At 44.9% G+C, this 22545-nt stretch overlaps 2 protein-coding genes across 2 annotated transcripts in view; both read right to left on the reverse strand.

Moving 5' to 3' along the window:
* Window positions 1-382: 382 nt before the first annotated feature.
* Window positions 383-10105, reverse strand: LOC109878833 (extracellular calcium-sensing receptor-like). Its single transcript, XM_031796451.1, has 10 exons — window positions 8374-10105; window positions 7185-7393; window positions 6921-7024; window positions 6448-6627; window positions 5436-6167; window positions 3327-3536; window positions 3130-3253; window positions 2757-2950; window positions 2387-2668; window positions 383-2278 (listed from the first exon to the last, which is right to left on the reverse strand). Exons 1-10 carry the CDS (start codon window positions 8616-8618, stop codon window positions 1856-1858), a joined length of 2703 nt encoding a protein of 900 aa, XP_031652311.1. The 5' UTR covers window positions 8619-10105; the 3' UTR covers window positions 383-1855.
* A 1307-nt stretch (window positions 10106-11412) lies between these two features.
* LOC109878823 (1-phosphatidylinositol 4,5-bisphosphate phosphodiesterase eta-1-like) overlaps window positions 11413-22545 on the reverse strand; it is a 106468-nt gene continuing 95335 nt past the window's right edge. The window contains 4 exon segments of the mRNA XM_031796452.1: window positions 11413-14369; window positions 15246-15684; window positions 16901-16960; window positions 21759-21838. Of these exon segments, the coding sequence (XP_031652312.1) occupies window positions 11413-14369; window positions 15246-15684; window positions 16901-16960; window positions 21759-21838 (3536 nt within the window).

Below are 22545 nucleotides of genomic sequence, written 5' to 3' on the forward strand. Positions count from 1 at the left end.
AGTACCCTAGTGATGTGTAGTGATCTACTATTGATTATAATTATGTTCTGTGATTAAATATCAATCAGATTCATACATGATTAAGTTATTTGGGCTGTTAAGTAGGCTTTTGATTTCATCTGTATACGTGTGTGGCTTTAATCTTCATTATCCCTGATGAGTGGATCCCTGATGAGTGGATTTCTGATGAGTGGATCCCTGATGAGTGGATCCCTGATGAGTGGATTTCGGCATACATTTTTTTTTTATCAATCAATTAATTAACGAATGAAACAGCATAACATTCCTCCCTCTAAAGGGTTCTGCTTCCATATTCATTCATCCATGAATGAATTAGTAATCAAAGTACATTTTTTTTATTAAATGAAACATTCTGACTTCAAAGGAGTGTGTTTTTATTGAACCTTAGCAAAGATTTATGTCATTAAAAACAGTCTCATACGGGAAGAGAATTACACACTTCATAAAATGTGAAAGGAATTAACATTTTTATTAACATACCTAATTTAAATGGCTTGGTGTGTGTTTTCAGAACTGGCTTTCAGGTGAGAAATGGAATTAATTCAAGTCCATTGATGATGGTTTGTGAAAAGTTTGTGTCCATCAACTTGTTTAGGTTTTGTCTGAAAAGTTTGTGTCCATCAACTTGTTTAGGTTTTGTCTGAAAAGTTTGTGCTAGTGGGTTTTATACAATGTCTTTATTTGTTCTGTTTAACCATACATGTGATTAACTAAACACATTGAAGAGTATACTATATTATAAACTGGTTGGTTCGAGCCCTGAATGCTGATTGGCCGAAAGCCGTGGTATATCAGGCCATATACCACGGGTATGACAAAAATGTATTTTTACTGCTCTAATTACATTGGTAATTATAATAGCAATAAGGCACCTCGGGGGTTTGTGTCATATGGCAAATATACAAAGGCTAATGGTTGTGTCCTAGTACTCCATGTTGTGTTGTGCCTAAGAACAGCCCTTAATCGTGGAATATTGGCCATATACCACACCCTCTCCTGATTGTTTAATTATATAATGTGTTTCTTGGTGGTTTCTAATTGGACATCATGTGTTTCTTGGTGGTTTCTAATTGGATATAATGTGTTTCTTGGTGTTTTCTAATTGGATATAATGTGTTTCTTGGTGGTTTCTATTTGTCCATCATGTGTTTCTTGGTGGTTTCTAATTGGACATCATGTGTTTCTTGGTGGTTTCTAATTGGATATAATGTGTTTCTTGGTGGTTTCTAATTGGATATAATGTGTTTCTTGGTGGTTTCTAATTGGATATAATGTGTTTCTTGGTGGTTTCTAATTGGATATAATGTGTTTCTTGGTGGTTTCTAATTGGATATAATGTGTTTCTTGGTGGTTTCTATTTGTCCATCATGTGTTTCTTGGTGGTTTCTAATTGGACATCATGTGTTTCTTGGTGGTTTCTAATTGGACATCATGTGTTTCTTGGTGGTTTCTAATTGGACATCATGTGTTTCTTGGTGGTTTCTAATTGGACATCATGTGTTTCTTGGTGGTTTCTATTTGTCCATCATGTGTTTCTTGGTGGTTTCTATTTGTCCATCATGTGTTTCTTGGTGGTTTCTATTTGTCCATCATGTGTTTCTTGGTGGTTTCTATTTGTCCATAATGTGTTTCTTGGTGGTTTCTAATTGGACATCATGTGTTTCTTGGTGGTTTCTATTTGGACATCATGTGTTTCTTGGTGGTTTCTAATTGGCCATCATGTGTTTCTTGGTGGTTTCTAATTGGACATCATGTGTTTCTTGGTGGTTTCTATTTGTCCATCATGTGTTTCTTGGTGGTTTCTATTTGTCCATCATGTGTTTCTTGGTGGTTTCTATTTGGACATCATGTGTTTCTTGGTGTTTCTCTCTGGTCTCAGGAGGATGATGAAACACTTTGGAGCAAACAGACAGAACAGCAGCCCAAAGCTGGATGCTAAGATGGCGAATATCTCCACCGCATCTGCGTACTTCCCAGGAGAGCTGACGTAGGCAGGGACGAAGGAGATCCATACAGCACAGAAGATCAGCATGCTGAAGGTGATGAACTTGGCCTCGTTGAAGTTGTCAGGGAGTTTCCTGGCAAGGAAGGCTAAGAGGAGACAGAGAGAGGCCAGCAAGCCTATGTAGCCCAGCACCAGAGAGAAGCCGGCCACAGAGCCCATCTCACATTCCAGGATGACCTTAGACCCCTTGAGGCCTAGGTCACGGTAAGGCAGGGGAGGACTTATCGACAACCACACGGCGCAGATGATCACCTGCGTTTACAAACACAATTACAAACTCATCGTTACTCATCTTATACAGTAAAATACTGATTCATTCAGTTAGGTGACTTGAAGTTATTTCAATGTTAAAGCTCTCACCTGAACACTGGTAAAGAGGAAGACACTCCCTCTCTGCTGCACAGGTCCAAACCACCTCATCAGCTGCCCAGCACCGGGCCTGGCTGAGCGGAACGCAGCCAGAACCACGATGGTCTTGACAAGGAGGCAGGAGAGACAGAGCACAAAGATGACCCCAAACGCCGCCTGGCGGATCTGACACGCCCACACCGAGGGACGCCCAATGAACACCAACGAACACAGGAAGCAGAGCTTGAGTGACAGGAGAAGCAGGAAACTCAGCTCTGAGTTGTTGGCCCGCACCTGAATTGAGAAGAATGGTTAGACATACATGATACCATAGAAGAGTTCTCCATTTGATCCCGATGTAACACTGTATCAAAGCTCTTACCAGAGGGGTGTGGCGGTGGTACACAAAGAGCATAAACACAGCCGCCGTTGCCACAGCGCCGCACACGGCAACAGTGGTCAGGGTGACGCCCATGGTGTCGTTGAAGGAGAGGAACTCGAGCTGACGAGGGATGCAGGCCGTCCGATTGCCGTTGGACCAGAACTCCAGAGGACAGCGGTCACATTGTAGAGAGCCTGGGAGATTGAACACATTACAATGATAATTGAAAAACATAAATTACTTATTCAGTCTAATTAAGTCTTAATTAAAGTAGAATATTTTATTCGAGAGAGATCAGGTCAATAACGGCTAATTAAGAATGCCCTTTCATTGTTTAAAATTATATTCTACCCCAACATCACAGTTCACTGACCTGTGGTGTTGCTGACCTCTCCCTCAGCACAGGAGATGCAGTCGAAGCAGCAGACAGGCTCCCCTTTCTTCCTGGCTACACGGGTGCCTGGGGAACAGCTGTCACTGCACACTGACACAGGCACCTGTACATGCCATGAAATGAATTTCAATTGAACAAAACCTTTCAGTTCATGTTTTAAAAATGGTCTTTCTTACCATATTAGATCCTGCGTTCCACTGGATGGCTGATTGGTCGATGAGGATATTGGACCCTTCTACTCGGCCAATCGTGACAAGTTTGAGCAACCCCTGGGGCGTGGCCTGCCAGTTCACAAGGTCGTAGACAGCAGGGACATCCGCGCCCTGGAAGTAAAACGGCTCCCCAAGTGGAGTGGTGAAGTTAACCTGGTTCAGGTGCTGCAACAGCTTGGAGGAGAGGAGACACAAACATTACCATTACACTGTTAATATGATGTAATAACTAAAAACCAGGGTAGGGTAAGTTACCTTCTAAATGTAATCTGTTACAGTTACTAGTTACATGTCAAAAAATTGTAATCAGTAATGTAACTTGTGGATTACCCAAACTCAGTAACGTAATCTGATTTACTTTCCCCTTAAGAGGCATTGGTGCTTTGCTGGTGACTGTCTGTGATGTATTTACAGTTCAAGGCTAAATTAACCAGCATTGCTACCACAGCATTCTGCAGCGATACGCCATCCCATCTGGTTTGCGCTTAGTGGGGACTATCATTTGTTTTTCAGCAGGACAATGACCCAACACACATCCAGGCTGTGTAAGGACTATTTGACCAAGGAGAGTGATGGAGTGCTGCAACAGATGGCCTGGCCTCCACAATCACCCAACCTTAACCCAATTGAGATGGTTTTAGATGAGTTTGACCACAGAGTTAAGGAAAAGCAGCCAACGCGTCCTTAGCTTATGTGGGAACTCCATCAAGACTGTTGGAAAAGCATTCCAGGTGAAGCTGGTTGAGAGAATGTCAAGAGTGTGGAAAGCTGTCATCAAGGCAAAGGGTGGCTACTTTGAAGAATCAAACATCTAAAATATATTTTGATTTGTTAAACCCTTTCTGGTTACTTCATGATTCCATATGTGTCATTTCATAGTGTTGATGTCTTCAATATCATTCTACAATCTGGAAAATAGTAAAAAATTAAGAAAAACCATTGAATGAGAAGGAGTGCCCAAACTTTGGACTGGTACTGTATATAAAGGATGTATATGTCAAAAAATGGATGTAGCAACTAGAGCAGGGCTGCCCAACCCTCTTCCTGGAGATCTACTGTCCTGTAAGTTTTCAGTCCAACCCTCTTCCTGGAGATCTACTGTCCTGTAGGTTATCACTCCAACCCTCTTCATGGTGATCTACTGTCCTGTAGGTTTTCAGTCCAACCCTAATTTAGCATATCTGATTCAGCTAGTTAAGGTCTTGTTGAGCAGCTAATTAGTAGAATCAGGTGTGTTAAATTAGTGTTGGCCTAAAAACCCACAGGACAGTAGATCTCCAGGAACAGGGTTGGAGTGAAAACCTACAGGACAGTAGATCACCAAGAAGAGGGTTGGAGTGATAACCTGCAAGACAGTAGATCTCCAGGAAGAGGGTTGGAGTGATAACCTACAGGACAGTAGATCACCAGGAACAGGGTTGGAGTGATAACCTACAGACACTTTTTCAGCCAACATCATTTATGAATTTAAAAGTAATCTTCAAGGTAATTGATTTGATTTGATTTGATAGTCTAGTTTTTCAAAAGTATCTGTAATCTGATTACAATATTTTTGCTGGTAGCAGACATGTATCTGGTAACAGACATGTATCTGGTAACAGACATGTATCTGGTAACAGACATGTATCTGGTAACGGACATGTATCTGGTAACAGACATGTATCTGGTAACAGACATGTATCTGGTAACGGACATGTATCTGGTATCAGACATGTATCTGGTAACAGACATGTATCTGGTAACGGACATGTATCTGGTAACAGACATGTATCTGGTAACAGACATGTATCTGGTAACAGACATGTATCTGGTAACGGACATGTATCTGGTAACGGACATGTATCTGGTAACGGACATGTATCTGGTAAGGGACATGTATCTGGTAACAGACATGTATCTGGTAACAGACATGTATCTGGTAACGGACATATCAAATTACATTTAATTCATTACTCCCCAACCTTGCTCGAAACATATCCCCATAGCAACTATTAAGTGGACATGAATATTTAATTATATTAATTAGCATTTGCATAAGCAATTCTACTGAACATGCAATAGATGTGTGTGTACCTCTGCTGGGCTGATCTTGTGAGGAGGGGAGCAGGTGAAGCTGTTACCCCAGGAAGGGCTGTCTCTCTGGGGACAGGACAGCAGGCTGTGGAGGGCGTGGGCTGCAGCATACACAGCCAGATACACATTATAGGTTACTCTCAGCTGAGAGGTGTCTGTGAAAGGGCTCTGCACCACCTCCAGAGTCTCTGCCCCACTGCAGGAGGCCAGGCTTATACGGGAGGAACTGGAGGTGGGAGGAGGGGGATGTGGTAGTGACTCCGAGGGGGTTGGAGGAAGGGGAGAGGGGAGCAGAGACGTGTCGTGTCCATGTGCTACTCCAGGGCTACACCCAAACTCCGTTTCCCAGAGTTCCTTCAACAGGACGTCTCCGGGGCGACGAGAGGGGTGGAGACTTCGAAGGTGGGCTTCAAAGCCAGGCATAGGTGCACTACGGATAGCCACACCCACGACGCCCCGAGCGACGTTAAAGAGGGCGGGGTTCCGTAGCAGTTGTCCGCTGGTGCTCCATGCCTCACTGGCCAGGAACTGCCTGTCCGTCACGTTTCTTCTCCCCAGCTCCAGGAGTAACGCCCCTATGTCAGTGTACCAGAGGAAGACTAGGATGACCCGCGCTGTCGAGGCCTGGACCGTGTCTGCTGCTCGCTCCACATCCCTCACCAGGTTCGCCCGGTTGAGGGTCTCAAAGAACGCCAGGCAAACCCCCGTCCCCCGAACCGCCGCCTCAAACACCTGGGGATCAAATATGAAGCACAGGGAGACAAATAATCAAAATAGTGATGTAGAAGTTCACAATAAAATACAGCAGGATGTAGTATTAGAAATAACATCCATTTCCTTTTAGTATGTAAATTATACAATTTGACCAAGAATTAATAAAGTCAAAGTCAAAAGTCAAAGTTAATATAAACAAACATATAATTAACTAAATAATAATAAATAAATCAACAGACAAGTGTTTGCAATAAAGAAGAGCAGCAACCAACAACAAAATGAAAAGATAAAGATAAACCTGTATGGCCTGACGACCGTAGTCATTGTCTGCAGCGATAGCCCCGACCCAGGTCCATCCCAAGAGCCAGGTGAGCCGGGCCATGGTGAGGGCCTGGTAGACATCACTGGGGATGGTCCTGAAGAAGTTAGGGAACTCCTGTCTGTCACTGAGACAGCCACAGCTGGCCTGGTAACTGATCTGAGGACAACACCATTAAATCAATCATTTCTCACTGAATACTAGACCAGCTGAATTATAATTAATTAAAGCATAATGGCAATGTTTCTAGGTATGTATTTCCTGGTTGTAGAGAGAGACTGAGGGCATATCAACACAATAACATCAATCACATTTTAATGAAGTACTAAATACCCTCTTAAAATGTCTCAGTAAATACTAGACAATCTGAAATATGATGAATTAAGCAATATGGTAATGTTTCTAGCCACAGTATTTCCTGGTTGTGTAGAGAGGGAGAGAGAGAGACTGACCACAGGCACAGAGAGGGGCCCCAGGGTCCTGGCCAGGACGATGGCCTGAGTGGACGATGCATCACCAATGAGCAGAGGAACGTGGGAGTCGCTTGATGGCCATGCTGGACAGGATACACATAACATTTTAACATGATTCTATAATCAGAACGACATGATAGCATACATGACCTATTTGCTATTCATTTAGTGTAGGATCTTCACAATATTAATGGCTATTTGGCAAATACTTTTCAATAGATATTAATTTTAGGTTAAAATCACATTTGAGGTTAGAAAGCTCTGTAGATTCACATCTAAGGCTCCCCCCTGACACCAAGGCCAGTGCCCCTCGCAAGCTCCAGGGGTGCTGACCACAGCTGTCCAGGACACGGTAGCCCAGCCGGACTCCCGGCAGCAGGAAGGGGTTACGGTTAATCTCATCCACTGCAAACACCAGTGCATGCACCCATCTCAACGGTTCCTCCTGGAAACTGAGAACAGGGATGTGAGATGAGAAGGTAAACATGAGAGATAGAAAGACAGGGAGAAAGAGAAGGATAGAGAGAGTGAGAGAGAGGGAGAGAGAGAGGGCAAGAGAGAGAGAGGGAGAGAGAGAGAGAGAGAGAGAGAGAGAGAGAGAGAGAGAGAGAGAGGTAGAGAGAGAGAGAGAGAGAGAGAGAGAGAGAGAGAGAGAGAGAGAGAGAGAGAGAGAGAGAGAGAGCGATGACAGAGCAAAATTCATGTGTAAATGAGCATGGTGTAACCTTGTAATCAGATTAATGTGATTGATCATGAGGAGAAACAACATTCAACCTTAATAAACAGCACAAAAAAAACGGATTTAATGTTGAACATCAATCTTATCCGTCTAAACTGAGAATCAAGTTGACAACGGAAAAATACCACACTCTATAACATCAAGATTATTTAAGTGTTTTGCATTTTCAAGAAATATGCCTTCTCTCATTGTACTCAGATAGAGAGAGAACTGTGCTAAACATCTGAGGAGAAAACAATGGCACTTTAAGAAAATAAGTTAGACAAAAAACAAAGATCATTATTAAATGTTAATTGTTTTTGCAGACAATTTGTTAACATCAGATTTGAAATTGATTGCAAAAAATGATGAACATTTCATTTTTGACGTGATTACGATTCTGTGTAAAACAAAAGCAAAAGGAACATTTTCCATTTTTCAGTACCGTGAAACAGTGGAAGGACAAAACACCTTCTGAAGAGAACAACATTCAGATCAAATCAAACTCGAAAGAAAAAAAAGTTTTCAAAGAAAGATGATTCAAATGAAGGAAAAGTAACCCCTGCTAAAAAGAAATGCTGTTATAAAATAAAAAAGGACTCATCAAAAGAATAAACAAAGATAGAATTTCAACATCCTTTGAAAAAGAAAGTCACAAGAAAAGGTCAAAGTGCGATTAAAAAAACGAGAACAGAAATAACCAAAGGAACGTACTTGACACAGGACTGCAGGTTAGGGTGTTGGCTGAAGCTCAGGTCTGGAGCAGGGGGGAGGTTATGGATAGGGAAGACAGCCCCGATCACCACATCACCTTCCTGGGATAGACCAAGGTCATCCAGACCGACCGAATGGTCCCACCGTGAACACACAGTTGCCTGAGCCATCGCTACCCCAACCCTGACCAGCCAGGGCAGTAGCAGGGGAATGGCCTGTGTCAGCCAGGTGAACCAGGGGGACATGGGGAAGCTCCTCTGGACACACAGGCAGGCAGGAAGTTGACCAGACCAGACCAAAACCACCCCCAATGCCGTTTCTATATACTGGTAAAAACATGAAACGCTACAGCACAGTGATATTGATCAAACGTACAGATGAGTTACAAGAGTGTGAAGATTATGATCATAAATCCTCCGTGTCTGAACATCCAGCCTGTTAACTGACTTCCTCCCTGCTAAGATGTAGCACAGATCAGCCTAAGTGGTTCTCCGTCAGGTGAAGACAAGCTTGAGCTGTTTGGGCAGTCAACAACAAGTCTCTATCTCCCAGCATTGGGTCTGACAGCAGCCTTCCCTGATCTGGCCCAGTGGAGGATAAGGGAGGTTATTTATAATGACCAGAGATCATAGAGAATACATGGAGTCAACAAGATGACACACTGAGAACCTAAATCGCAGGCCTCCTGAGTGTTGCTGTTAGTGGCAACGGCTTGACACAGAAAGATAAGTAAGGGAGACAGGGGGACTTGTTATTTTGAACAATATGTTTTTTGAGGATTTAGATGGTCACAGGTGTGCTATTTCTCATCTGAATTACTGCTCATTTCACAAGAAATGACATCCTATTATCTACCCATTAGCCACACACAGCAAGATACAATAACACTGAGGGAGGGGGGGGGGCTGTGTGTGTGAGTGTGTTGTGTGTACATACCATGGCAAGAGCACTTGTATACCTCAGTAGTTGCAACCTCGTTAAACAATTAAAAGAGTGTGAGAGAGACCGCTGGAGAGAAAGATTGTGGAATATAAAGACTAAGAGAGAAGAGAATACACAATCAAGATAGAAAATTTGAGGGACAAACAGACACAATTGCCGTGTAAAAAAAAGTTTCAGAATTTTATTCCATCGGTAGGAAAATGCTGACATGAATCTTCTGAGGGACCATAACAAAGAAAAACGATGGGTTTAACACTGAAAAGAAGAATAAAATCACGCAGCCTGATCCAGCCCAAAGGCCTCATCTACCTAGTCCACTGTGTTTCTGTTCTTGTGAAGAAAACAGAAATGTAATAACCAGACCCCAACATGGTTTTATTCCTTCTTTCTTTTTGTTTGCAGTCTGTATTAAAGTAATTATTATAAAAAAATATTAAAGCATTTTAAACTCAAAAAAGTAGGTGATAGTGTTTCAAATCGTAGAAAGCAAGAAGTCCGAGCAAGCAAGTCTATGTACTGTGTTGTACTAATTATGTATTGTATTGTACAGTCTATGTACTGCATTGTACTTATTGTACTGTCTATGTACTGTATTTTACTGTATCTGTACAGCATTGTACTGTATTGTACTGCATTGTACTCTCTATGTACTGTATTGTACTGTATATGTACTGTGTAGTACTGTATTGTATAGTATATGTACTGTATTGTACTGTAGTGTACTGTCTATGTACCCTATTGCACAGTAATGCACTGTATTGTACTGCATTGTACTCTCTATGTACTGTATTGTACTGTATATGTACTGTGTAGTACTGTATTGTATAGTATATGTACTGTATTGTACTGTAGTGTACTGTCTATGTACCCTATTGCACAGTAATGCACTGTATTGTACTGCATTGTACTCTCTATGTACTGTATTGTACTGTATATGTACTGTGTAGTACTGTATTGTATAGTATATGTACTGTATTGTACTGTAGTGTACTGTCTATGTACCCTATTGCACAGTAATGCACTGTATTGTACTGCATTGTACTCTCTATGTACTGTATTGTACTGTCTATGTACTATCTATGTACTGTATTGTACTGTATTGTACTGTATTGTACTGTCTATGCACGATCTATGTATTGTATTGTACTGCATTGTACTCTCTATGTACTGTATTGTACTGTCTATGTACTGTATTGTACTGTCTATGTATTGTATTGTACTGTATTGTACTGTCTATGTACTGTATTGTACTGTCTATGTACTGTATTGTACTGTCTATGTACTGTATTGTACTGTATTGTACTGTCTACATACTGTATTGTACTCTCTATGTACTGTATTTCATCCAATCCCACTATTACGTGTTCTGTACAAAGACAGTAGTGCACTGTGATGTCTACAGATCGATGCATAGTCATGCTGGACATGTCCACGTTTAACATGCAGAAAACAGCTGTACCGTCAACTAAATAACACCACCGTCCATTAAAAACGAATGTACAGTAGAATATTTACAAACAACACACTGAGAGGAGAAAGGAAGACTTGAGGAAGCTCTCTGATGAAACAGATCACACTCCTTAAAAGTGCCTCACACTGGTTGAATCAACGTTGTTTACACATCATTTCAACTAAATGACGTTGAACCAACGTGGAAGAGACGTTGAATTGACGTCTGTGCCCAGCGGGCCTCTGATAATACCAATACATATTTAAAATGTACAAACACCAAGACAACACTTCCCTTCAGAGTAAAACACATTTGGAAAGTTTCCAATTTTTTGCTTCATTGTAGGTGGAGTTAGCTTGAACAGGAAGTAGAATTACAAGGAACAGGCAGGACAGGAAACAGGTACAATCAAAGTAGGAAGTGGTTTACAGTCTGTTACAAATGACATTTACAGAACATTCTGATCAGGACATTTTTACATTCACAGACAAAATGTCAGACCCAATCAGGTAGTTAACTTTATACCTGTATTACTGGACAGACCAACCAGGATATATATTTTCTTTTTTCTCAGTTATAAGCAGGAAGCTGATTTTCTGTGTTCAGGAAGTACATTATGCATCATTCCTGATAACCAGGAAGTGGGTTCAGAGTCTGAGCAGGAAGTAGACTTCCGGTTCTGATCTTATACAGGAGTCTGTGGGCAGCAGAGAGTCATCATGATAATGATCACCATAGTGATCTCCGTATCCGTACCCCAATGTGTTGCACGCCCCCTCAGGCAGCCCCCTGTCCTCCAGCTGGTCCAGGTAGCCCGCTATGTAAGAGCCTGTGGAGTGTCTGTTAGCTGGGGGGTTCTGACCTGCTGCTACTTTAGTACGCAGCACTACCCCTCCCACGCTGGAGGGGGCGCTCATGTCCCGGGACTTCAGAGCCTCCTGTTGCCTCTCTCGAGCGCGATTGTTGATGTGACGCACACGGCTCTGGCTCCGAGAGGAAAGGCGGCGGGAGAGGAGCGGGGGGGAGTCCTCCTGGGCATCAGGGACAAAGTTTGAGGGGGGGCAGGGGCGTGTTGGGGGAATGAAAGGTTTGAGGGTTAACTGAGGTAACTGGGGCAGCTGGGGAGACTGGAGTCTGTCCCGGTCTCTGTCATCCCCCTCCAGGTTGACTAGTTTGCGGAGCTGCTCAGTGAGGGGGTCTGCAGACTGCAGCCGTTGGGACAGACCCCCCAGGCCCCTCATCCTCCTCCGCTCCTTCATACAGGGGGTGATGAAGCTGCGGCTGATGATGTTGTACTTGCTGTGGAAGTTGCAGGAGATGTCCTCTGATGTCAGGTCACCCAGAGACTTGGACTTGCAGGGGCTGGGGGCTGTGGGTGGTCTGGGGATAGGTAGAAGAGGGGCAAGGGTGGGGCCCGAGAGGGGCAGCGGAGGGGGGCCAGAACGGAGTTGGAACTGGAGCTGGGCCTGGGTGTGTGATTGGGGTCGGGGTTGGGTGTGTGATTGGGGTTGGGCCTGGGGTAGAGGCTGGGTATTTGATTGGGGCTGGGGTTGGGTGTGTGATTGGGGTTGGGTCTGGGGTAGAGGCTGGGTATTTGATTGGGGCTGGGGTTGCAGATGGGTGTAGGGGGATGCCGAGGCAGCGGAGGGCCTGAAGCAGTTGTAGTCTAGATGGCTGTAGGCCACATCACAGTCTGAGATAGGGGAGTACAGGCCTCGGTCTCTTGGGAAGCTAACATACCTTGAACCAGACATACTAGACAGACCAGTCAGACACTCAGAGGAGGACAACCCATTCTGGAAGCAGGTTGATGCTTCACCCTGATCCTGACCTTCCCCTGTCCCACCCTGGTAGCCCCTGGTCTGGTCCTGGGTGTGCCCATCCTGGTAGCCCTTGATCTGTAGCTGGGTGTGCCCACCCTGGTAGCCCCTGGTCTGTGGCTGGGTGTGCCCACCCTGGTAGCCCCTGATCTGGGCCTGGGTGGGTCCACTGTAGCTGTGCTGCTGGGTGTAGGCTCTGGTAATGTCTCTGCTGTTCTCAAAGGAGAGCTCAGCCCTGCTGTGGGTGGAGGGGTGGCTGTTCAGGCGGAGGGTGCTGGGGTTGGGGGGCCTTTCGAAGAGGGAGGGCTGGGTTTGAGGGGTTATTGATGGGGTGTTGCGAGGGGAGGGCTGGTGTGAGGATTGTACGAGGGGGGAAGGACACTGGGAGAGTTGGGGTGCGTACCGGTGAGAGGGGTTTAGTTGGTTAAACTGGCTATGGGGAGCAGCGTATTGTTTGGTTGGGCTGGTAGCGACCCAGGTGCAGTTGTGTCTCGGTAAAGTGAGGGTAATCTCCAGTGGATCCTCGTCCACGTTAATCTCCACCTCCATCAGATGACTTCCTGCTGAATCCTGGCACAACAGCAACCGGTCAGACACTGTGCTGTTGACAGATGGGCACCTGTAACCCCATGACGACCCCCACTCCCCCCCTGACCCCAGCTCTGTAGGATCACTGACACCCCCATAGCCCTGCCCTGGCTCCTCCACCTCCACTACACCCCTCCGTGAGCCCACCCAGCTGTCCTCTGCCCCCAGGCGAGGAGGCACCTTGGTTGGGGATGGCTCCAGGCTGCCCATGGGTGTGCTCTCCTCAGAGTCAGCCTGGATGTTGCCTACGGTCTGCTCCCTCAGGTTGTAGACAGAGACTGGAGACAAGACCTCCTCATCCAGGATGGTATAGACCTCCTCCAGCTCCGTGGTCTCAGGACTGGAGAAGAGAAGGGGGGCAGGGGGGTCTGCGTGGGAGGTCTTGGGGTGGGGTGGGAGTAGGTTGTGATTTGCTTGGTTTGGGGTCTGGCTTGCCTTTCGAGGAGTGATAGGTCCGTTCGTTGCCTTGCGGGGGGAGGTGGTGGTCTGTGGGTCTTTATATGGGGTGGTACAGTCCACTGTGACCTTATAGGGTGTGCTGGAGTCCTGGACAGTGGGATGGAACAGACAGGACATGACACTGAGGACGTGGGGGTCAGAGTTCGTTGTGAGGTCATTCTGGTCAGCGGTGAGGTCAAACTGGCCAATCAGAGCGGAGATCGAGCCGCAGCTGGTGTCGTTGCCGAGGGATACGGCATCAATGAGTCGCGAGATGGTGCTGTCCTGCCGGGAGACGGGGCTCTGAAGATCGGACCGGTCCACGTTGGGTGGGGAGAGGGGGGGCACAGAGGAAGAGGGGACAAAGGAAGAAGAAGAGGAGGAAGGTGCTGGCGTGTTTGTTGTACTATGTAATGTTGTCTCTGGTCTGCTCTCAGTAGGTACGTGTAAACAGTTGCTCTCTGTCTTTGTTGACCTGCTTAGGTAACACAACGTCCTTTGGCGAGAGGAAATGCCCTCAGCTTTGATGGGTGGGTTGACTCTGTCCTTTAATTGCTCTCTGGAGTCACCATTTACACTTCCTCCTCCTTGGCCAATGACCAGGTAGGAGGTCTCGTCTAATTGGTCAAGCTCTGTGGTCCTATCCCGCGTGTTGTTGTGATTGGTGGAAGGGGTGGACACACTGTGTTCAAGGGAGGCGGATGATTCGATGAGGAGTTCCACAGAGTGGGACCTGGGCCGATCAAAGGGGGATGTTCCTATGTAAAACAGACAAGTTAGACAGTCAGTAGAAGTTCAAACACTTTCACAGACGTACGTAGAACACCAAGCCAACCAACAACCAACCGGCACATTCCGTCCAACACGAGCCAATAGCAACACAAAGACGAATGGAATGTACCACCAAATACGACTGTGAGAGGGGGTTGGAAAATGAGGCTGTGCAGGTAACAGAAGGAACATCCATTTTTGGGGGGAAACATCCATTTCGGAAGAGATGGTCAAATGGGATCAATTTTGTCAGTAAAAAAAAAAAGGAGAATTCTGATTTTGAAATAGTACTTTATCAGTGGGATGATGTAATACTGGGATGTTTTAGGATGAGGCAACCTTAGGAGGTGTCTTGGTTTACCTGGCGGGATATCCTAGTCAGTTCTCTACTACAGAGAAGCACCACAGAGTGAAGAAGGAACAGAAAAGGCATGTTAAAGTATTGAGGAACAATAGATTGCCTGGATTTGTCAATTTAAACAGATTTTTCTTCTTCTATGTTTTTGGAAAAAAGGACAAGTTAGAAACAAGAGAACGGTTGACATTTCCACATAAGACCCATAGCACTGTTTGTTTCAATGAGAGTGCAACACAACCAATGACCACTTCAACTCTAAGCATGATGTCACATGTAGCAACCAAACCAGACAAGACTAGTTGCTCTGCTATTACAGGTAAACCAGGATCATGTATTGCTCTGAGAAATAGGTAACATGATGCTGTAACCTCATTCAAACAGAGAAAAACACTGTTGTTTCTTCTTCGATATCTATTTTAACATATTCCTTGTTACAGAACATATTGTTTTTTATTATCATGGTTGATGTAAGAGTGTGTGAGGTCCCCAGAGGAGGTCTACCCACCGATGAGTGTGTCTGCACCCAGGTCAGTCTGCTCCTGGTCGGGGGAGCAGAGGGAGAGCTGTCCCTGCAGTAGCCTCTCCAGAGGCATGGAGATGGGTCTGTGGGAGACGGGGGCGTGAGGTGGGGGGCTCTTCTCCACCATTACCCTCTCTCTGTCCCTTTCACTGTCCTTGGACCCCTCCCAGACCCTCCCAGACCCTTCCCCGGCCCCCACTCTGTCCTTGCCGTCTGATATGGAGGCCTTGCGGTCTGATATTGAGGTGGAGGACTCAGCGAGCTTCATCTTGGATTTCTTGCGTCGGTTGGTGGGGGCGCTGGCGGTGCGTCGGAGGAGGAGGTCGCTGATGGAGCGTTTCCTGATGGCCGAACCACAGCTGGTGTCTACTGACGACTTAGAGGACCTGTTGAACAAGCCTCTGATGCCTCGCAGCTGACGACCCTGGTGGATGGAGAGAGGGAGGGGCAAAGGGGAGGGGGAGAGAGGGATAGGGAGACCGGGAAGGGGAGAGAAGGACATGGAGATAGATAGGGAGAGAGAGGGAGGGGAGATAGGGAGGGGAGAGAGAGGGAGGGGAGATAGGGAGGGGAGAGAGAGGAAGTATGAAGAGATAAGAGAGAGAGAGAGAAATTGTGTTCAGCTTTTTGCATGAAAATATGAATTGCATGATGCGAGGGAGAAGGTTAAATAACATTTGCCATGCTTTTCAAGCACAGTATTCCAACCACAATGCACACAATATAGACTGAAAACACAGTAACACACTTCACTTTTCACAAAACGAAATGTTTTCAGCAAATCAACACAAATTCTTTACATTCATTCAAATTAATTCAAATTAATTGCAGAGTTGGCATTTCCCCTTCCCCCCAGGTTAATAACAGGCAGAACACATGGGGAGAATCTCAATTGCATTTCCTTGATTCCTTGCATCATCGCTCCTCGTCTCCTCCTCAAAATCCATTGGACGAGAACGTCAGAGGTCCTTGCCCTCTGACCTTCTCATCCAATCGGTCTTAAGAAGGAGGCGAGGAGAGAGGATGTGGGGAATCAAGATAATACAATTGAGAATTTCCCATGGGTAAAAATATCACACGTCATGACAAAGACATCCCAATAGATGGCACTAGAGCATCCCAGTAACCACCCTCTCCTTCGCAATGCATTCTTTTTTATTTACCTGGGCAAGCCAGTTAAGAACTAATTCTTATTTACAATGACTGCCTGCCCCAGCCAAACCCAGACGACGCTGGGCCAATCGTGCGCTGCCCTATGGGGACTCCCAATCACGGCCAGACGTGATGCAGCCTGGATTCAAACCAGGGACTGCAGTGATACCTCTTGCACTGAGATGCAGTGCCTTAGACTACTGCCCCACTCGGCAATCGTTGCACATATTCCCTCTTTGGACAATGATCTGTGTTGTTAGTAACGCCATGAGCTCGGATTTTCATGAACCAAATCATTACTGACAGAAAATGCTTTGAAAATCACCTAAAAAGAAAACACATTCACAAAAATACCAATCTAAAAAGAATACCAATCTTAGATGTTGTAAACATACAGAAATAATCTGAAACCATATACACTTCACCACACCCACACACATTAGAAACCATGCAGATGCCATGCAGCACACATAATCTACCCAGGATACCTTGTTGGCTCCTAGAAAGTGCATTATGGTAAAGCTGGGGTTCAGGACTAGTGGACTCCACTGGAAAGGAAGAATGTACCAGCTTAGCTTGGGAGAGTTGTATGGATGACAATTAACTGTCAAATATATATGTAGAAGCTGAAACTGATGATTCCCCTTCAGACCAATACTTCTCTATAGGGTCAGAGTAGCAGAAACCTGGTCCTAGATCTGATCTCACTAGCCTGGTCCCAGATCTGACCTCACTAGCCTGGTCCCAGATCTGACCTCACTAGCCTGGTCCCAGATCTGATCTCACTAGCCTGGTCCCAGATCCGATCTCACTAGCCTGGTCGCAGATTTGATCTCTCTAGCTTGGTCCCAGATCTGATCTCACTAGCCTGATCTCACTAACCTGGTTCCAGATCTGATCTCACTAGCCTGGTCCCAGATCTGATCTCACTAGCCTGGTCCCAGATCTGATCTCACTAGCCTGATCTAACTAACCTGGTCCCAGATCTGATCTCACTAGCCTGGTCCCAGATCTGATCTCACCAGCCTGACCTCAATAACCTGGTCCCAGATCCGATCTCACTAGCCTGGTCCCAGATCCGATCTCACTAGCCTGGTCGCAGATTTGATCTCTCTAGCCTGGTCCCAGATCAGATCTCACTAGCCTGGTCCCAGATCTGATCTCACTAGCCTGATCTCACTAACCTGGTCCCAGATCTGATCTCACTAGCCTGGTCCCAGATCTGATCTCACTAACCTGGTCCCAGATTTGATCTCAATAGCCTGATCTCACTAACCTGGTTCCAGATCTGATCTCACTAGCCTGGTCCCAGATCTGATCTCACTAGCCTGGTCCCAGATCTGATCACACTAGCCTGGTTCCAGATCTGATCACACTAGCCTGGTTCCAGATCTGATCTCACTAGCCTGGTCCCAGATCTGATCTCACTAGCCTGGTCCCAGATCTGAGTTATCTAGCCTGGTCCCAGATCTGATCTCTCTAGCCTGGTCCTAGATCTGATCTCATTAGCCTGGTCCCAGATCTGATCTCACTAGCATGATCTCACTAACCTGGTCCCAGATCTGATCTCACTAGCCTGGTCTTAGATCTGATCTCACTAGCCCTGGTCCCAGATCTGATCTCAATAACCTGGTCCAAGATCTGATCTAACTAACCTGGTCCCAGATCTGATCTCAATAGCCTGATCTCACTAAGCAGGTGCCAGATCTGATCTCACTAGCCTGGTCCCAGATCTGATCTCTCTAGCCTGGTCCCAGATCTGATCTAACTAGCCTGGTCCCAGATCTGATCTCACTAGCCTGATCTCACTAACCTGGTCCCAGATCTGATCTCACTAGCCTGGTCCCAGATCTGATCTCACCAGCCTGACCTCAATAACCTGGTCCCAGATCTGATCTCACTAGCCTGATCTCACTAACCTGGTCCCAGATCTGATCTCACTAGCCTGGTCCCACATCTGATCTTACTAGCCTGGTCCCAGATCTGATCTCACCAGCCTGACCTCAATAACCTGGTCCCAGATCTGATCTCACTAGCCTGGTCCCAGATCTGTTTGTGCTTTGCCTACTCCGTTGGCATTGTCAAGACAAAATAGTTGTCAAGAGACCATAAACAGACTGGCACCCAGGCTATATTAGAGAGACCAGAAACAGGCTGGCACCCAGGCTATATTAAAGAGACCAGAAACAGGCTGGCACCCAGGCTATATTAAAGAGACCAGAAACAGGCTGGCACCCAGGCTATATTAAAGAGACCAAAAACAGGCTGGACTAGACTATATTAAAGAGACCAGAAACAGGCTGGACTAGACTATATTAAAGAGACCAGAAACAGGCTGGACTAGACTATATTAAAGAGACCAGAAACAGGCTGGACTAGACTATATTAAAGAGACCAGAAACAGGCTGGACTAGCCTATATTAAAGAGACCAGAAACAGGCTGGACTAGACTATATTAAAGAGACCAGATACAGGCTGGACTAGACTATATTAAAGAGACCAGAAACAGGCTGGACTAGAATATATTAAAGAGACCAGAAACAGGCTGGACTAGACTATATTAAAGAGACCAGAAACAGACTGGACTAGACTATATTAAAGAGACCAGAAACAGGCTGGACTAGACTATATTAAAGAGACCAGAAACAGGCTGGACTAGACTATATTAAAGAGACCAGAAACAGGCTGGACTAGACTATATTAAAGAGACCAGAAACAGGCTGGACTAGACTATATTAAAGAGACCAGAAACAGACTGGCACCCAGGCTATATTAAAGAGACCAGAAAAAGGCTGGACTAGACTATATTAAAGAGACCAGAAACAGGCTGGACTAGCCTATATTAAAGAGACCAGAAACAGGCTAGACAACACTATATTAAAGAGACCAGAAACAGGCTGGACTAGACTATATTAAAGAGACCAGAAACAGGCTGGACTAGCCTATATTAAAGAGACCAGAAACAGGCTGGACTAGACTATATTAAAGAGACCAGAAACAGGCTGGACTAGACTATATTAAAGAGACCAGAAACAGACTGGAACCCAGGCTATATTAAAGAGACCAGAAACAGGCTGGACTAGACTATATTAAAGAGACCAGAAACAGGCTGGACTAGACTATATTAAAGAGACCAGAAACAGACTGGAACCCAGGCTATATTAAAGAGACCAGAAACAGGCTGGACTAGACTATATTAAAGAGACCAGAAACAGGCTGGACTAGACTATATTAAAGAGACCAGAAACAGGCTGGACTAGCCTATATTAAAGAGACCAAAAACAGGCTGGACAACACTATATTAAAGAGACCAGAAACAGGCTGGACTAGACTATATTAAAGAGACCAGAAACAGGCTGGACTAGACTATATTAAAGAGACCAGAAACAGGCTGGACTAGACTATATTAAAGAGACCATAAACAGGCTGGATAGACTATATTAAAGAGACCAGAAACAAGCTGGACTAGACTATATTAAAGAGACAGAAACAGGCTGGACTAGACTATATTAAAGAGACCAGAAACAGACTGGAACCCAGGCTATATTAAAGAGACCAGAAACAGGCTGGACTAGACTATATTAAAGAGACCAGAAACAGGCTGGACTAGACTATATTAAAGAGACAGAAACAGGCTGGACTAGACTATATTAAAGAGACCAGAAACAGACTGGAACCCAGGCTATATTAAAGAGACCAGAAACAGGCTGGACTAGACTATATTAAAGAGACAGAAACAGGCTGGACTAGACTATATTAAAGAGACCAGAAACAGACTGGAACCCAGGCTATATTAAAGAGACCAGAAACAGGCTGGACTAGACTATATTAAAGAGACCAGAAACAGGCTGGACTAGACTATATTAAAGAGACCAGAAACAGGCTGGACTAGACTATATTAAAGAGACCAGAAACAGGCTGGACTAGACTATATTAAAGAGACCAGAAACAGGCTGGACTAGACTATATTAAAAAGACCAGAAACAGGCTGGATAGACTATATTAAAGAGACAAGAAACAGGCTGGTACCCCGGCTATATTAAAGAGACCAGAAACAGGCTGGACTAGACTATATTAAAGAGACCAGAAACAGGATGGACTAGACTATATTAAAGAGACCAGAAACAGGCTGGACTAGACTATATTAAAGAGACCAGAAACAGGCTGGTCTAGACTATATTAAAGAGACCAGAAACAGGCTGGACTAGCCTATATTAAAGAGACCAGAAACAGGCTGGACTAGCCTATATTAAAGAGACCAGAAACAGGCTGGACTAGACTATATTAAAGAGACCAGAAACAGGCTAGACTAGACTATATTAAAGAGACCAGAAACAGACTGGCACCCAGGCTATATTAAAGAGACCAGAAACAGGCTGGACTAGACTATATTAAAGAGACCAGAAACAGGCTGGACTAGCCTATATTAAAGAGACCAGAAACAGGCTGGACTAGACTATATTAAAGAGACCAGAAACAGGTTGGACTAGACTATATTAAAGAGACCAGAAACAGGCTGGACTAGACTATATTAAAGAGACCAAAAACAGGCTGGACTAGACTATATTAAAGAGACCAGAAACAGGCTGGACTAGCCTATATTAAAGAGACCAGAAACAGGCTGGACTAGACTATATTAAAGAGACCAGAAACAGGCTGGACTAGACTATATTAAAGAGACCAGAAACAGACTGGCACCCAGGCAATATTAAAGAGACCAGAAACAGGCTGGACTAGACTATATTAAAGAGACCAGAAACAGGCTGGACTAGACTATATTAAAGAGACCAGAAACAGGCTGGACTAGACTATATTAAAGAGACCAGAAACAGGCTGGACTAGACTATATTAAAGAGACCAGAAACAGGCTGGACTAGACTATATTAAAGAGACCAGAAACAGGCTGGACTAGACTATATTAAAGAGACCAGAAACAGGCTGGACTAGCCTATATTAAAGAGACCAGAAACAGGCTGGACTAGACTATATTAAAGAGACCAGATACAGGCTGGACTAGACTATATTAAAGAGGCCAGAAACAGGCTGGACTAGAATATATTAAAGAGACCAGAAACAGGCTGGACTAGACTATATTAAAGAGACCAGAAACAGACTGGACTAGACTATATTAAAGAGACCAGAAACAGGCTGGACTAGACTATATTAAAGAGACCAGAAACAGGCTGGACTAGACTATATTAAAGAGACCAGAAACAGGCTGGACTAGCCTAGGGTCAGTGAAGACGGGGAGAAGAGGACTAGGGATAATAGGTATGTCTCAGACTGTAATGTAATGTACCTATCTTCTCATAGAAGGGTTATATCAGTGTAATGTAATGTACCTACCTTCCCATAGATGTCATGAACTGATACGTGGATAAAGATAGACGCCTCAGTCAACCCCTCCAAGTACACATGTCTATAACCTGCAGAGAGAGAGGGGGAGAGAGGGAGAGAGAGGTAGAGAGGGAGAGAGAGGTAGAGAGGTAGAGAGGGAGAGAGGGAGAGAGGGAGAGAGAGAGAGAGAGAGAGAGAGAGAGAGAGAGAGAGAGAGAGAGAGAGAGAGGGACAAAGAAGTGGGTAAAAGAGGAAGATGGTTGAATTCTATAGTCTGAGGGACAGCTGTATCACAGACAAGACAGATGTGTGAGTGGACCAGAATAACCAGTCAGCCTCAGGTCCATGTATCAAGGTTCACAAGAATATATATATATATATATATATATATACATATATATATATACACACTGCTCAAAAATATAAAGGGAACACTTAAACAACACAATGTAACTCCAAGTCAATCACACTTCTGTGAAATCAAACTGTCCACTTAGGAAGCAACACTGATTGACAATACATTTCACATGCTGTTGTGCAAATGGAATAGACAACAGGTGGAAATTATAGGCAATTAGCAAGACACCCCCAATAAAGGAGTGGTTCTGCAGGTGGTGACCACAGACCACTTCTCAGTTCCTATGCTTCCTGGCTGATGTTTTGGTCACTTTTGAATGCTGGCGGTGCTTTTCACAGTATACAACCCACACAAGTGTCTCAGGTAGTGCAGCTCATCCAGGATGGCACATCAATGCGAGCTGTGGCAAGAAGGTTTGCTGTGTCTATCAGCGTAGTG

Source organism: Oncorhynchus kisutch, linkage group LG18 (assembly GCF_002021735.2).
Source record: "Oncorhynchus kisutch isolate 150728-3 linkage group LG18, Okis_V2, whole genome shotgun sequence".
NCBI lineage: Eukaryota > Metazoa > Chordata > Actinopteri > Salmoniformes > Salmonidae > Oncorhynchus > Oncorhynchus kisutch.